This window comes from Bombus fervidus, chromosome 9 (genome assembly GCF_041682495.2).
Source record: "Bombus fervidus isolate BK054 chromosome 9, iyBomFerv1, whole genome shotgun sequence".
NCBI classification, from domain to species: domain Eukaryota; kingdom Metazoa; phylum Arthropoda; class Insecta; order Hymenoptera; family Apidae; genus Bombus; species Bombus fervidus.
Window position 1 is genome coordinate 3,767,899 of NC_091525.1, and position 14,442 is coordinate 3,782,340.

General features: G+C 31.2%; 3 protein-coding genes across 3 annotated transcripts; 2 read left to right on the plus strand and 1 right to left on the minus strand.

The window, feature by feature from the left end:
• The first annotated feature begins 347 nt into the window (after positions 1-347).
• Bet5 (blocked early in transport 5) lies at positions 348-2,353 on the plus strand. The gene is made up of 3 exons (XM_072010869.1): positions 348-618; positions 853-1,062; positions 1,159-2,353. Exons 1-3 carry the CDS (start codon positions 520-522, stop codon positions 1,285-1,287), a joined length of 438 nt encoding a protein of 145 aa, XP_071866970.1. The 5' UTR covers positions 348-519; the 3' UTR covers positions 1,288-2,353.
• A 1,668-nt stretch (positions 2,354-4,021) lies between these two features.
• On the minus strand, positions 4,022-13,270 carry LOC139991064 (E3 ubiquitin-protein ligase RNF19A). Its single transcript, XM_072010857.1, has 13 exons — positions 13,109-13,270; positions 11,483-11,709; positions 11,257-11,399; positions 10,945-11,134; positions 10,538-10,849; positions 10,305-10,449; positions 10,074-10,210; positions 9,862-9,959; positions 5,486-5,684; positions 5,200-5,395; positions 4,957-5,122; positions 4,504-4,877; positions 4,022-4,343 (listed from the first exon to the last, which is right to left on the minus strand). Exons 2-13 carry the CDS (start codon positions 11,643-11,645, stop codon positions 4,100-4,102), a joined length of 2,367 nt encoding a protein of 788 aa, XP_071866958.1. The 5' UTR covers positions 11,646-11,709; positions 13,109-13,270; the 3' UTR covers positions 4,022-4,099.
• On the plus strand, positions 6,588-9,570 carry LOC139991069 (uncharacterized oxidoreductase dhs-27). The gene is made up of 3 exons (XM_072010868.1): positions 6,588-7,503; positions 7,679-7,894; positions 7,992-9,570. Exons 1-3 carry the CDS (start codon positions 7,354-7,356, stop codon positions 8,943-8,945), a joined length of 1,320 nt encoding a protein of 439 aa, XP_071866969.1. The 5' UTR covers positions 6,588-7,353; the 3' UTR covers positions 8,946-9,570.
• Positions 13,271-14,442: the final 1,172 nt, after the last annotated feature.

The following is a 14,442-nucleotide window of genomic DNA, read 5'->3' on the forward strand; positions in this document are numbered from 1 at the left end:
ATATTATTAGTGAGTGACGCTAAAAATTGGCAATGCAATGTAAGTAGTAACGCACAAGAGTTCGTAGAGGCTAGTCTACGTGGGAGTGTAACTTCCCCTTTTATAGGTGCTGATATCAGGAGTGATACGGGGCTCGCGTTCGTATACCTCAGGTGTCAAATACGGAACAGCATTAGATACAAAAGTCCTTAATAATTACATCGGTAAAATAGTAAGTCATCGGTACGCCGACATCACAAATGTCACGTTTACTTTATACCTCGTCGGTAATATAATTATTGTCGAATTTCCTTTGATATGTTTTCTATGTTCGCCGTAGGAAATCGCAGAGGGCGTAAGAAGCACTCTCTGATTTTTTTGCAAGTCGGTGTTTCATAACCTGAGATGCAATGCTGCATTTAAGGTCACGTCTATCCTGTCTTTAATCAATGGATACCTCACTATGCTATCATCGATAACTAATTGATTGAATATTGTCATTTTAACAGCAAAACAAAATACACAACTGTCAGCAAAATTATGACAATTCACAATTTATATATATTTTCCAAAAATGGAACATTACTATATTATGCAGAATGGAATAGGTTGAATAAATCTGGAATCACAAAAGGGGAGGTATGTATGAATAACTATAACAGAATTGTTAATTTAAAGTTATAAAACATATGCCGTTTCTAACCTCCCAAAGTTCAAATATCCTGTAACCTATTTTATAAAAATCACTAACAATTACTTGTTTCATCCCCTTTTTTAAATTAAGTCATTTAAAAGGTTTTTTGTTTTCATTTGTGTATAATATATAATCTTTTTTTCTAAGAAATATACATTGTAAAATTGCACAAAATTTAGGAAGCAAAATTAATGTATGGGATGTTATTTTCTATAAAATCATTTGTAAGTAAAATATCGCCATTGGATCCAAAAGAAGGATTTTTATATTATAAAACTAGTAAATATACATTGCATTATTTGGAAACTCCATCTGGATTAAAATTTGTGTTAAACACTGATAATGTTACACAAAATGCTAGAGAATTATTACAACAACTATATAGAGAGGTGAGTAACCCGATATTGCATATCTAGTGTTATATTGCTATAGAGTATTTTGGCGGACTAAAAATCTCCAATGATATAATTAATTTTTTTTTGCAGGTCTATTTAGAATATGTTGTGAAAAATCCTCTATGTCAATTAAATGAACCTATTCAAAGTGAACTGTTTAAACTAAAAGTTGATGAATTATTTAAAAAATCTCCTTTATTCTTAAGTAGATCGATATAGAATTTTTTATATTATATTAATAAGTATAATATACTTGAATATAAAAATGTTTAGTGATATTATACAAATTTAATTTCATATTACACGCAATTATTTGTTATTAACAACTAGTATTAATATACATTAATGGAAGTGCAAAAAACTAAACAAAAATATCATATACCATAAAAATATTCTTATAATTTAAATGAATATACAACTTACATTACATTTTGTTATATTTACGAATTTACATTTATCATAACAGAAACAACTATTTAAACAATATATTTTTCTAATACACAGAAAAATATACAATAACTAATAGAATTTGAAGAAATTAATACTTGTAAAAGCATAAGTTACTTTTGTAGATTCCTTTAAATTATTTGTATTAACATATTAATGTATTAAAATTGCACCGCTTTTTTGTATCAACGAAATGTACTTTTTAATTTATATATTTAAATTATTATTTAAAATACGTAAAAATATTGGTAAAAATGCATACTTTTAAAAATTTTCCTACATTAAACTTGCCTTTTCATATATGTATATATTTCGTACCACATACCAGTACTCTAGAACATACTTGCAGGAATATGCCTTATTTAACTAAAACATTTATTATTATTAATATATGAAGATTATATGGCAGCTTATGTCATATTTCACAATTCGGTTTTTTAGGTCCATGTATCCATCTTTTTTTACATATATAATGTCTTTCATACAATTCTCGTCCGGACGTATGACATTAGCTTATCCAAATATTAGCAAAGTTATTAGTTACACACAAAAAACATATATACTGGGACAATAATTTTACACAATTATATACACATATTTAAGTTCTGCAGAACTTAGAATAAAAAATATACGAAAGGCAAAATTGTTAAAAAATGATTACGATGTTCCTTACACTGATCGTTAGTGATTTATGTTTAATATTACATAAATGTAAATATCTATATTGGCAAGAAACCAAATCAAAGCTTTTAACATGCCTAACAAAGCACCCGATATTAACACATATAATTCAGCGAGATTAATAATAAATAAATATAAACTGAAGATAATAAACTACCATACCTCTTTTTATATTAATATTCATTTTTTCCCTTAAAACTGTGTAACATTCACTGTCAAGGCATATTCATTGCCTTTAATTGCATACATTACATTATGTGTATTTTCATACATCGAAGGACATTTAGAAAATATTCGTGTACAAAGGTTCTTATGATACTTATACATCTGAAAATATGACTGACAAATGAAGAAGTGTTTCATGTGGAAAATAATAATTGTTGCTTGACATAAAATGCAACTAAAAGGCATAATAATAATTTTTCCATAATGTTTCATACAGTTATCCTATTTTATATCACGTGAAAATTTTATTTCTTTTGAGGAATTCCGTCATAGAAAAATTTTAACGAATTCAATACGTTCTATATGTGAGCGCTGTCTTGTGTATGAGAATGTAATTTTTTCGCATATAACGATATTCTAAAAAAAACATTGGCACAAAATGAAAATTATCCATATTAAATTAATTAGCAACTTTTGTTTTATAAATTGAGGCCTGATTGTATATATATATAGCTATACACACATACGTACATTACACATATTTATACGCACGCACTTCTGAAACATGAATGCACATACTACTTACTTCAATACGCTTCGCCATGCAGAGTTGCTCTTAATTTGTTCCCTCTATTGCATTCATAATACGTTTATACATGGTGTGCATAAATATAGTAAATTCGGCATTACTGCACGCATATGGTGTACACTTAAATACATATATACACATATACAGTAACAAACGAAAGTGTAAATGTTACACTATTCTTATAGAGAAATTATATACATTTTTTAATCAATTCACAGAAATTAGATAATTATAATTACAAATTAAATCTAGTACACAAAATGTGATATCATATTTTTATTTATATTAACAACATACTATATTCAAAAAGATATAAAGTTGGTCCAATTTGTATTTACTATTTTGGGTACTCCGTCAAAAGTGAATAGAATAGAAATGATTGATAAAGGAATGCAAAAATAAAAAGTCACACTAAGTTTAAAAAAATAAATGAAAAACAAGTCAATTTAAATAAGACGGAAAGTCCTGATTCACAAAAAATTAGTAGCTCAACAATATAGCGACCCAAAACATACGACAAATTATTAACAAATTATTTACGTTTAAGTCAAATTTTTTATAGTATGAAAAATATAAATTCCATTGAAAATTTGTGATTAGTTATTAAAAAAAATCTAGTAGGATATTAAAACACACTCTCGGGTATTCATGAGAAGTAGCATAATTTAATAAATATGCCACACAAATTAAAATTATTAATAAGAAACAACGAAAAATTAATTAAAAATTCTAATTTTAAAAACATTATCCAACTGCAAAATTATAAATATTGCATCAAAATAATATTGCAATTAAAAAAATATTGCATTCACAAAAATATAAAATTAAAAGAATTGAGGAAACATGTAGTTAAATAATTGATATTACAATTTCTAGTATAAATAATAATCTTTGAATTAAAATTAAAATAGAAATTAATTTCAATTATTTAGTATAAATGAAAAAATAAAGTTTTGTATTTTAGTTAGCTGATTCAATTTGTAATTGTAATCGCCTAATCCTTATCAATCAGTTGAGAACTTGTATCGTTTCCTTATAAGACTAGCGTGTTTACATTTTTGCTTGCCACTGTATGTGAATACGCATCTATGTGTCTTGTATTTAAAGGACGCATGTACATTATTACATAAATGCTCAGTCTTTGTTCCTTTAAGAGTGTAAATCTTCTTTCATATTATTTATGTTACAGCCTTTGTCAGAAGGCGTGAAGAAACGAGCACCGTTATTCTGTACCACTACAGGAGACGGTTCTTCTATCACCGACAATCGCTTCTCGCGATCTGTAGATGTTGTAGAATTATGAAAGAAGACATTTCTCAAAGTGGCAACGTTAACCCGTTCCCATGATACATTGTCATCTGCCGAATCAGCCTTTGATTCATTGTTAAAGTTCCTGAAAAAGTAAATGGATATTATACATGTAAAAATATTGTAGTTCTCAACATCTTCTAATTAACCCAATGCCTTATAATATTAAAACGAAAAGATTATAAATAATCAAGAACATCGAAAAGCAGTGAGTTAAATTTTGAAAAATCTAAATTTTGTCATACTTTGTACTCTTTTGAGTATTTGCGTCTTGTTCTGTTTCTTTAGTACGTTTAGTACGTCTTCCAGAAGTTCGACTATTCACTCCACACGTATTAACAATTCCTTCTTGATCTGCTTCAATGAAACTAACATGATCATCGAATCTGACACGTTCAGAGCCTTCATCTTCTCCACAAACGGTCCAATTACTGGAATCACTGCACTGGCGATCTAACGTCGGCTTGCGCCGAGCACGTTTCGCTAAACCAGGCGCTACTTCTTCGAGGGAACTCAAAGATGTAGCTTGACCTGCTGAATCCATATGACCTCCTGCAACAGAGCTTGTCCCTTGTTCTCCTTCCGTGCTTCTACCACCGCTGATTGAGCTTCCATCCATCTGAACAATCGATATAATTAAAATTCATAACTGAAGTACTGGTCGTTTACAATAATACTTTTAAAGAAGAGCGAGATACTTTAAAATTTAGAACAGAGCCTGCTAGAGCTCTCGTAGAAGCTGCGCCGTCATCCAAAGCAATAGATGCGTTCACAGATTTTTCTGATAAACTGGTTGCGGCAGATGCTGTTTCGCTACACAGACTGAATCGTTGGGTAGACGTCACATCCGCTTGAACCTCCAATCTATTTTTTAAATGTAACAGTAACTACTAATGTGTAACTAATAATTGAAAATTATATAAATACAAAGAGTCTCTTACCTCTGACCTCCTGGTAAAACACTAGAAGCTATACTTCCTGCGAGACTGGTACCAGCAACAGCTACGTTACTGGCACTTTCGCGATCGTTTTCACGACCTAATTTTTCTAAATGACTTCCACTGCCTAATGAAAGGGAAGCTTCTCCTATCGAAGGATTACCGCCACGATGACTCGCAACATCTATCGATGCTGCATCTACAATAAGGATTATGTTTTGAATTATCTAATTTTCTAAATTACTCAATCTACACTTGATGTTAAAATTTGAATTATTTAGGCATTTACCTCCACCGTTGCGGACACTCAAAGAACCCATAAGCTCGTTTTCGTCATCGAAATCAAATCGCACCCCTGTACCATTTGTAGAAACACCACAACCTCCGCTTCGACAAAGGGAAACGGGGACTACACCATAAACGTAAAATAATAAAATGGGTACACCGATACCTACGGCCAATCCTGCCAATATGGGTGATACTAAAACCTGTAACGATGATAGATAAATTATGAGTAGCGGCTCTTGTTCGAACTTTTATTGAGACGTACAAAGATTCAAATTTTATAAAGTTTCTACAAGTTAAATTTAAAATCTTATGTATCTATAGAAGTAGTAAATCTATAATATAAGAATTTTATGTAAAAAAAAATAATATGAAGCAATACAACTCTTTACTCTTGAATTTTGGGGCGGGGGGCTTAATAAATAAAAAAACGTACAATTATTAGATCGGAAGTAATTATGAATAGATAAGTAATAATATTAAGAAAACGAAAAGATACGTTTAATTACGTAAAGTTACGTGATAAAATTGCCATTAGGTATCAGCTAACAAAAATGTAAAAGCTGCAACTATATCGAAAAATTCGAACTACGGTTGATCTAGTATTGTGCGGTTTTAAGCTGCCGAAAGTTTCTGTATGTACGCTGCATAATTAACACAGTAATTAACGGAATGTTTCATATGTACTTCATAAGTCCCTTTCAATGTATGTTCGCGAAAATAGGAAAGAACGTAAACCATTAATACGTACCACTTTTTTAGTATAACATACGTATAATATACTGCATTTTTATTTAGTACAACTGTAAACAATCATAATAAAAGAAAAATAAAAGGAAATATAGAATTGTTTACTCAAAGGAATTTATTATTTTAATATGTTCTGCATCATGCTTTGCATATTCTCGAGCAATTAATACACATATCATCTTCAAAAGCAAAAAAAGAGGAAAAAGGAAAAGCAATTTCCGATCAACCTATAATCCATGTTGTGTAAAATATACAAAAAATAGTATGAAATACCATTGAAAGTAAAACATGGTAATAATATAAGTATATCTCGGGACAATCATATAAGGTAAGGTGCCATGATGCGGCAAAGGATTACTGGCACACGGTGATCTGTTTTCTAGATTTCCATCGAGCATAGAAGAGAACGCGAGATAGCGGAACAGGAGACAGAGAAAGTGCATGGCGAGCAGAAAATGTGGGAGGTGCGGAAGGAAGGATATTGATCGCCGCGACGGTAGGAGTGCGCGCATAGGAGATCCTCTCTGTCCCACCCTGCGGTCTGCATCCACCTAGGTGGCTGACGATGGAACGTGCATCGTGTCAGTCGGTACTTTAAGAACCATACTACACCACGATCGCAAAACGGTCTGACAAATCGAGTGTTGGGATCGGGAAGTCGGTCGGTGCTCTGCGCCAAGGGTGTGTCGCGCCGTGGACACTACGAGCCTCGATGAACGGGCGCCGAACTACGCCGGCCCGAACATTCAAGGACCGAACGGCGTAACAGGAAGTAGAAGGGACACGCGACGAATCCATTCATTACTGGTGATTTCACGAAGCCTCCACATACATGACAGACTCGTGCGCTCCGATGTGAACAATCAAATAGGCACCGTCCTGCATGTGTTACCGTTCACGAGAGTGTACATGTAGTTTATTGGCATTGATTGGGGACAGTAGACACGCGAAACGTTACAACCACGACACACATACATCCCTCATCTGTTTTTTCTTTCCCGTTTTCCTTTCATCGATCCCGCCAACACTGATATCGTCAATCGACTGTCATTAGTGTTAATTGAATAAATAAAAGGAAAGAGAGATTGAGAGAAAGAGATAAAAATCAGAAGAAACGAAACCATGGCGAATTGGGACTGGGAAGACACCGACTGGGATTGGGAAGATACGGAAGAATCATCTTGCGGAGAGGAGCAGAAGCAGATTATCTCAGAACCAGAGATTGACAAGGAGTGGCTTGGTGGTATCCTAAGGGAATTTCACAAAGAATCGGTTAGTTCGGTAGAAACTATGATTTACAGTTAACAGTTGCCTGTAGCGATTTTTATACGGCGTCATTTAAAACAGCCTATAAATGCTTTGTTAGCAATGAAAATGCAACACATTTGAAGATGTAGCGTACCAAGTATTCTTGAATTGCTTGCAAATTAACCCGTCATGTACACAGGTCACAATAACCGAATGTAACGTAAGTCCGGGCTGTATGAGTAATGAAAGCGCGCTCAGTGCTATAATTCGTGTTAAAATCAAGTACGTGTTGAACGACACAAATACCACGCAAGACCTGTCACTTATCGTGAAAGAGCTTCCAAAAGATGCGTTCAGTCGTTTCTTTGTTATCGAAGGCCAATTCGATCTTCGGGAAATTAAATTTTACACACAGGTAAGCAATCAATTAATATAATGCTACCATGCTGTTGCTACGTCAATCTTAAATTATTCTATCCAATAAATAATAACTTGGATTTTATTTATATCAGGTCATGCCTGACCTAAAAGAATTTCAAAAGAAGCAACTAGCATCCCAGGAAAATAAATCGGACGAGGAAATCCTTCTGTCAGTTCCAGTCTGCTATCATGCACATTACACACCAGCTGATGAGTCAGACGACAACCCTACAACGCCAGATTCTATTCTCGTACTGCACGATCTTCGCGATTCTGATTTTCGAAATATCAAATTTCGCGAAGGAATGACATACGATCAAACTAAAGTCGCATTAGATGCTATAGCACGCATACACGCGCATTCTCTGGCAATGAAAGTTGTCGAGGGAGAGCCTCTGTCCGAACGTTATCCATTCCTATTCCAAACAGCAAAGGCAACGGACTCGTATCAACAACTGGTTGAGCGTGGTTTACCACAACTTGCCAAATTTTTGAAAAGTACGCCAGGATTAGAAGCGATACTGGAGGCTCTACTTGTACTACGACCTAGAACTAAGCATATAATATCTGCACTCCTTGCGCCAGAAGGTCCGTTAGCCTTGATCACGCACACAGATTTCTGGTGTAATAATCTACTTTTCAAGGAAGGACCATCTGGCCTTGAATGCTGCATCCTCGACTGGCAAATGGTTACGTATAGTAGACCGACTAATGACATTGCTCTGTTGATAGTAAGTTCATTGCCAACCGAATTACGTCGCAAATATACAGAAACCTTCCTTGATATCTATTGGGAGGCACTAATTGGGACGTGTTCTCGTCTCGGCGTCGACATTCCGAAAGATTTGGGCTACACAAGAGAAGACTTAAATAAGGACTATAGGCGATCGCAACTCCTCGCTCTCTTACTCTGTATTGGATCTGTAGATGTTGCTTTAGGCGATGCAGATACAGAACAACGCTTGATCGACGTTTTAAAAGACCTTCATAGTGAAGGTGTACTTACAGATGAGACTGCGATTGCTAATAGCGAAAACGACCCTTAGTCAGCATTATTACTGCCTATGATAGTGTTGCAGCGAATTAATATTTCTACGCGAAATGTAAATCGAGAAAGCAAAAGTTATAGAACTGATTGTTCAACAGCTCGATTCGTCTGCCATTGACGTTACGATTGCCAATAACGTAATACATCTCAAGCAACAGGGCTTGTGTCGATAATTATGTAATTGCGGAATCGAAATCACGTTAAAGTTCGTTAACGTGGTGGAAATAGAATTGATGTTAGACTCTTATGTTTAAAAATATTTCGATATTGAATTGTTCTTTCGATATGTACACCTATAATTTAGTAAGGACGTTCAGCAAACAGAATATCAATAAACATTGTATGAAATTTTAAAATTAAAAGTGATTCGAAATGTAAAAGAATTGCTAATACGTGCCATAACAAATAACTTCAGTTAGGAGTAACATTTTCCTCCACGAGCCAGTTAAATATAACAATCGTTTGATTTGAATTTGTTCTTTTATCAAAATTTCTTCCCGCAATTACTATTACGGCTATACGACCGACATTCTGTTACTGCTAATTCACATACGCAATAATTATATTATTCCATTTCTTTGTACAAACTATATAAATAAAATATACTTTGATGTTGTCATGAATTTGTACAATGATTTTCAAACATAAAAGTAATTCCTAAGCAATATCCATATATGTGTAAATAAGTAGTTTTATTACGACTAGTTAATAAATTTTTTAATATTTCACTTTGATAATTTAAAAAAATATCTGTAAATCTACATTAATACTACTTTGTAAGACACTCGATACTACTTTATCTATCATCTGATGATATTATATATATACACACACACGCGCGCGCGCACACACACACACACACATTCGAAGAAAATCAATTATGTACAAATATGAAAAATAAGATTTTAACTTACAGATGCAGTTACTCCTCCAACAATAAAAGCATTCCTCTTATGTTTGTTATCTTTCTCGTATCTTGTATATAGCTCCTTTCCCACCCATACTGGAATACCTGTAACAAAACACATATACAAATATAAAGTTACATAAAATTTTGTACGAAAGATATGTTTATAAATATATCACATTCAGTTTAACATTAAAATGTGGAAAATAATGTACGAACCTATAATCATAGCAGGTACAGCTATTCCAGCAGCAAGACCAATTCCAACTGGAGCTCCCACTAAGGTTCCAAGTTGCCAAAGTATTTTCTTTTTTCTAGACCATGGTTTTTTACCCCAAAAGGTACAACCAGAAGGACTGTAATTAAATGAAAAATTGGAAAAATTGAGAATTATAAAAATAATATTTCATAAAAATAAATATGGAGATAAATAACTTAGATAAACTTTACCTTAAATAATGAAGATCACTGATTTCCTTCATGCATAACCAACAAAATTCGGCACCACAAACAGCACAAACCATGTGATTGCAACTACCATCATCCATTTTAACAATAAGGACTTGACACCTTGGACAAGGTTTGACGTCATCTTCTGTGGATACAGTTTATGCAAAAACACATGTTATCAAGAATTTCAAGATTCACTAATTCTAAAATCTTTAAATATAAAGAACACATACTATGTTGTGAATCACTTTGACTGAAACTGAGAGATGAACTTCGTTCATAGTATTGAGTACGTTGAGCTCTGGCAGCATCACATGTTTGATTAGGATGCCAACGTGCTTTACAATGGTAACAGAAATAAGAATCACATCCTGGTCGTTCACAACGTAATTTTGGGCATGAAGCACAACCACTAGCAATAACTGCAAAGCTGCAATCTGGTGCAGGACACCATCTCGCATCAGGTTCTACAGCAAGAACTCGTCGTACCATAAAATCTTCATATTTTTCCAATTGCGTTTGATCATTTAGGATCATTCGAATATCTATAAAAAAAATAAATTCAGTAAATAATAGTAATAAATAAGTAGTAAATAATAGTAGGAAGTTTACATCATTTTTATCAGAGAAATGCATTTACCATTTGGGTGAATTGGTTCTGAACATTCAGGACATGCTATGTTAACTCTAGATTCAGAAATTTCAACTTTAAGATATTGCTGATAGCAATCATAACAACTGCGATGATGGCAAGACTGAACAACAGGAAAGAACTCCACTGGCAATTCAGCCAAACATAAAGGACATTCCATTAAACCACTTTCACTACTCTGAAATAATATTTACTTTACAACCTGGATATCATTTAAAATTATCAAACAATTAATATAATCGAGATCTAATAGAAATTCAATTCTAAAAATTTCATTACAAGTACATATTCTATAAATACCTTTCCGGCAGAAGAAAGTACTGAGCCTTTACTGGAAGCACGTTGTAGATCTATGTTTTGAAATTGAAAATGGCTTGAACCATTACTTACTCTGGCTTCTCCTTTTTCAACATCTGTGATCTTGCCACCAATTGGATCTTTTGCTGAAAAAATAATTCATTCTAAAGAATAATTTATTCTGTATTTTATCTACGATATTTATTTCAAACCAAATATCATTTCATACTTTTTGTATTTCTGTTACTTGAACTAGGTGTTCTCACAATTCGTCGACCAATAAGTGGACTTGAATATAATAATCGACGTAAAGAAAATCGTGCTAACATTCTTCGTGGTCTAGGGACTGTACTGCTACAGCTTCCAGAACTGTTATCATTTTCTTTAAACATCTTAAATAGTATTATAGGTCACTACTGTCTCATTCTTTGTGTCACACGATTAAGGTAACTCAATCTGTAGTAAATAATGGGAAAAGAAGTAAATATAATAGGACTTCATATATATCACCATCATATATATCTTCTATCGCATATTATACAATGCTTAACATTGAAAAAAAAAAAAAAAATGTATATCGTAATGCAAACGTATCAGACATACCGTTTACAAGCGATTATATTTTACGTCATAGGCGCACGTGTAGTATGTATTACATGTTATTATATCGATCGTATTTAAATCACATAAGGTTCTTACGTTTCTAATGTTTTCGAATTAATTATCATAAAAATTATTTTGGACAAAATTTTCAAATAATGAATTATTTATTAATAACGGCCAAAGTATATATTGGATATTGTAACTATATGAAATTCACCGTCAAATGTACAAAACTTTTGTATATTAGTGTAAATCATTTATAATTCATATAAATTTATTAATACGTAACGTTCTCAATAAATTCACTTTACGTTCAATTTTTTATGTACATTTTCTTTACTACTTTCACTAAAAATGGAATTATACAGTCTATCAAAGCGGTTGTCATCAATTACGATTTCTCCACGTTCATGAAGAGCATAAATAATCAGCATTTCGAAATCTTTTATGTATGTACCATGAAATATTTTAGCATGTAAGGTTCGATTACTCGACCTGTACAGTTTAACCTTAACTTAATAAATCATATACCATACTGTTATACGATTATAATTACACTTTATCGAACGTCCGAATCCAAATGTATAAATTATGTGAATTATGTCCAATTCACATAGCATTTTAAGAAACGATATATAATTCGACATGTAATACACCATACAAATCTCTCTAATAGTATTATAAATCGATTATATATATATATATTCCACAGATTGTATTAACATGTTAACACATAAGATATAGAAAATTACTTAATACAAGTTTTATACTATATTTTAACTCGATTTATCTAACAAATTTGTAAATTTATGAAAAGATAACCTTTTCCCGAGTATAAATACAGTTATAATTAATGTAAATGTAAATTTAGTAAGAAATGCAAAATAATCGCCATTTGTAATAGCTTAAATGTGTATGTGTGTGTGTATATATATATGTATATATATATATACACAATGCACAAATATGTATATACATGTGTATATGTATGTATATGTATATGTATATACATACTATAAAATATATATGTGTATAATAATTAAACTCTATTTTTTCCCAAACAAAAACATTATAGTCATTTCAAATAGAATAAAATACCTTATTCTTTAAACTAAATAAAAATGAATACAAAAAAACACAGTTGAATTGTATATCGAGAAATCTTATACATAGATGACTAGCATTAATACAGGTGTAAAAAGTCTGTGAGCAAAAACCAACTAAAGTCACTCTAAATAACGTATAAACGTACCTGGTTCCTGTTAAACAATACTTTCAAATCTACACCACGTTTAGTAACTAATAGTAGATTCACAATTAGAATTACACACTATTGGTAAGTTTCATCTATTTTGTTGGTTAAGAATGTTCACTTGACACAACAGCTGACAGCTTCTGACTAAAGACTTACCTTACACATAATTTAGATGAGGGATACAACGAACGAAATATAGAAATGAACATACAGCGCCTCTGCCTGAAAACATTTGATGTAACACCGCTCAAATAAAAAATCTTAAGTTGAATCAGATTAAATTAATATTATTTGTATATTTTGTAATTATTACTATATACTTTTTGTGAATTCTATATGAATAAAAAGTAATTAGAACATAATTAAATATTTCATTCTTTAACGTTAATACTATGTATGCACAAATATGAATATTTCCTTATTTCACGCAAAATATTTATAAAGAAAGCACAGTTTATACACTTCAATACTAGACTGTGAAACTGTTATTTAACAATTATTTAAAATTCTTTATTAGATGTTATTTGTTTAGTAATTAATAATATCGATGAGATAATTTATCTGAATATTAATTTTCAAGTTATAAATAGTAACATTAATTTCGAAATCTTTTAACATATGATTATATATTTCAGTCAGAAATATATGTTAGCTATTTACTGATATGAAAATAGAAAATTGATATATAAACAGTAGCTGCTATATAATTTGATTTTCTGAATCAGTAATGGAATTTATGCTTATTTGTATTATGTGTATATTGTATTGGTTCCTTATACCTAGCACTTTAAACAATTGAAGATTATGTTCAATAATTAATATAGTTTATAAATATATTTTATGAAGTTGTTTAAGTTTAAAATTAATTTTGTTTAAAATTATATGTATATTCATGAATTTAAATACAACAGTTCATAATAACATAAAAATTTATTTTGTTTGTACTTGTAAATATTATAATATTTACTTGTAATTTGCAATAACTTTATTTATTAGTAGCCATATATGGATTTGAGATCACACAAAAATTTTTTCAACTAATGCAACTTAAATCTTGTATCATATGTTAAATTTCTGTATAATGAAGAAATATATTTTTGTTTCTTTTATAGAAGCAAATCATAGTTATGATAAATTATTATATGATAATAATACCATATATTTCTCTAAGAGATATTATAAAAAATAATATCCTGATTTTTATCTTTTTCCATAAAAATTGATAATTTAAAATTAGACGATTTCCTCAACAATAGATATATACAAATTTTAAAAATATATAAATCAGTTCTAGTATAGTTTTATTTGTTTTTATCCAAAACTTTCATGTA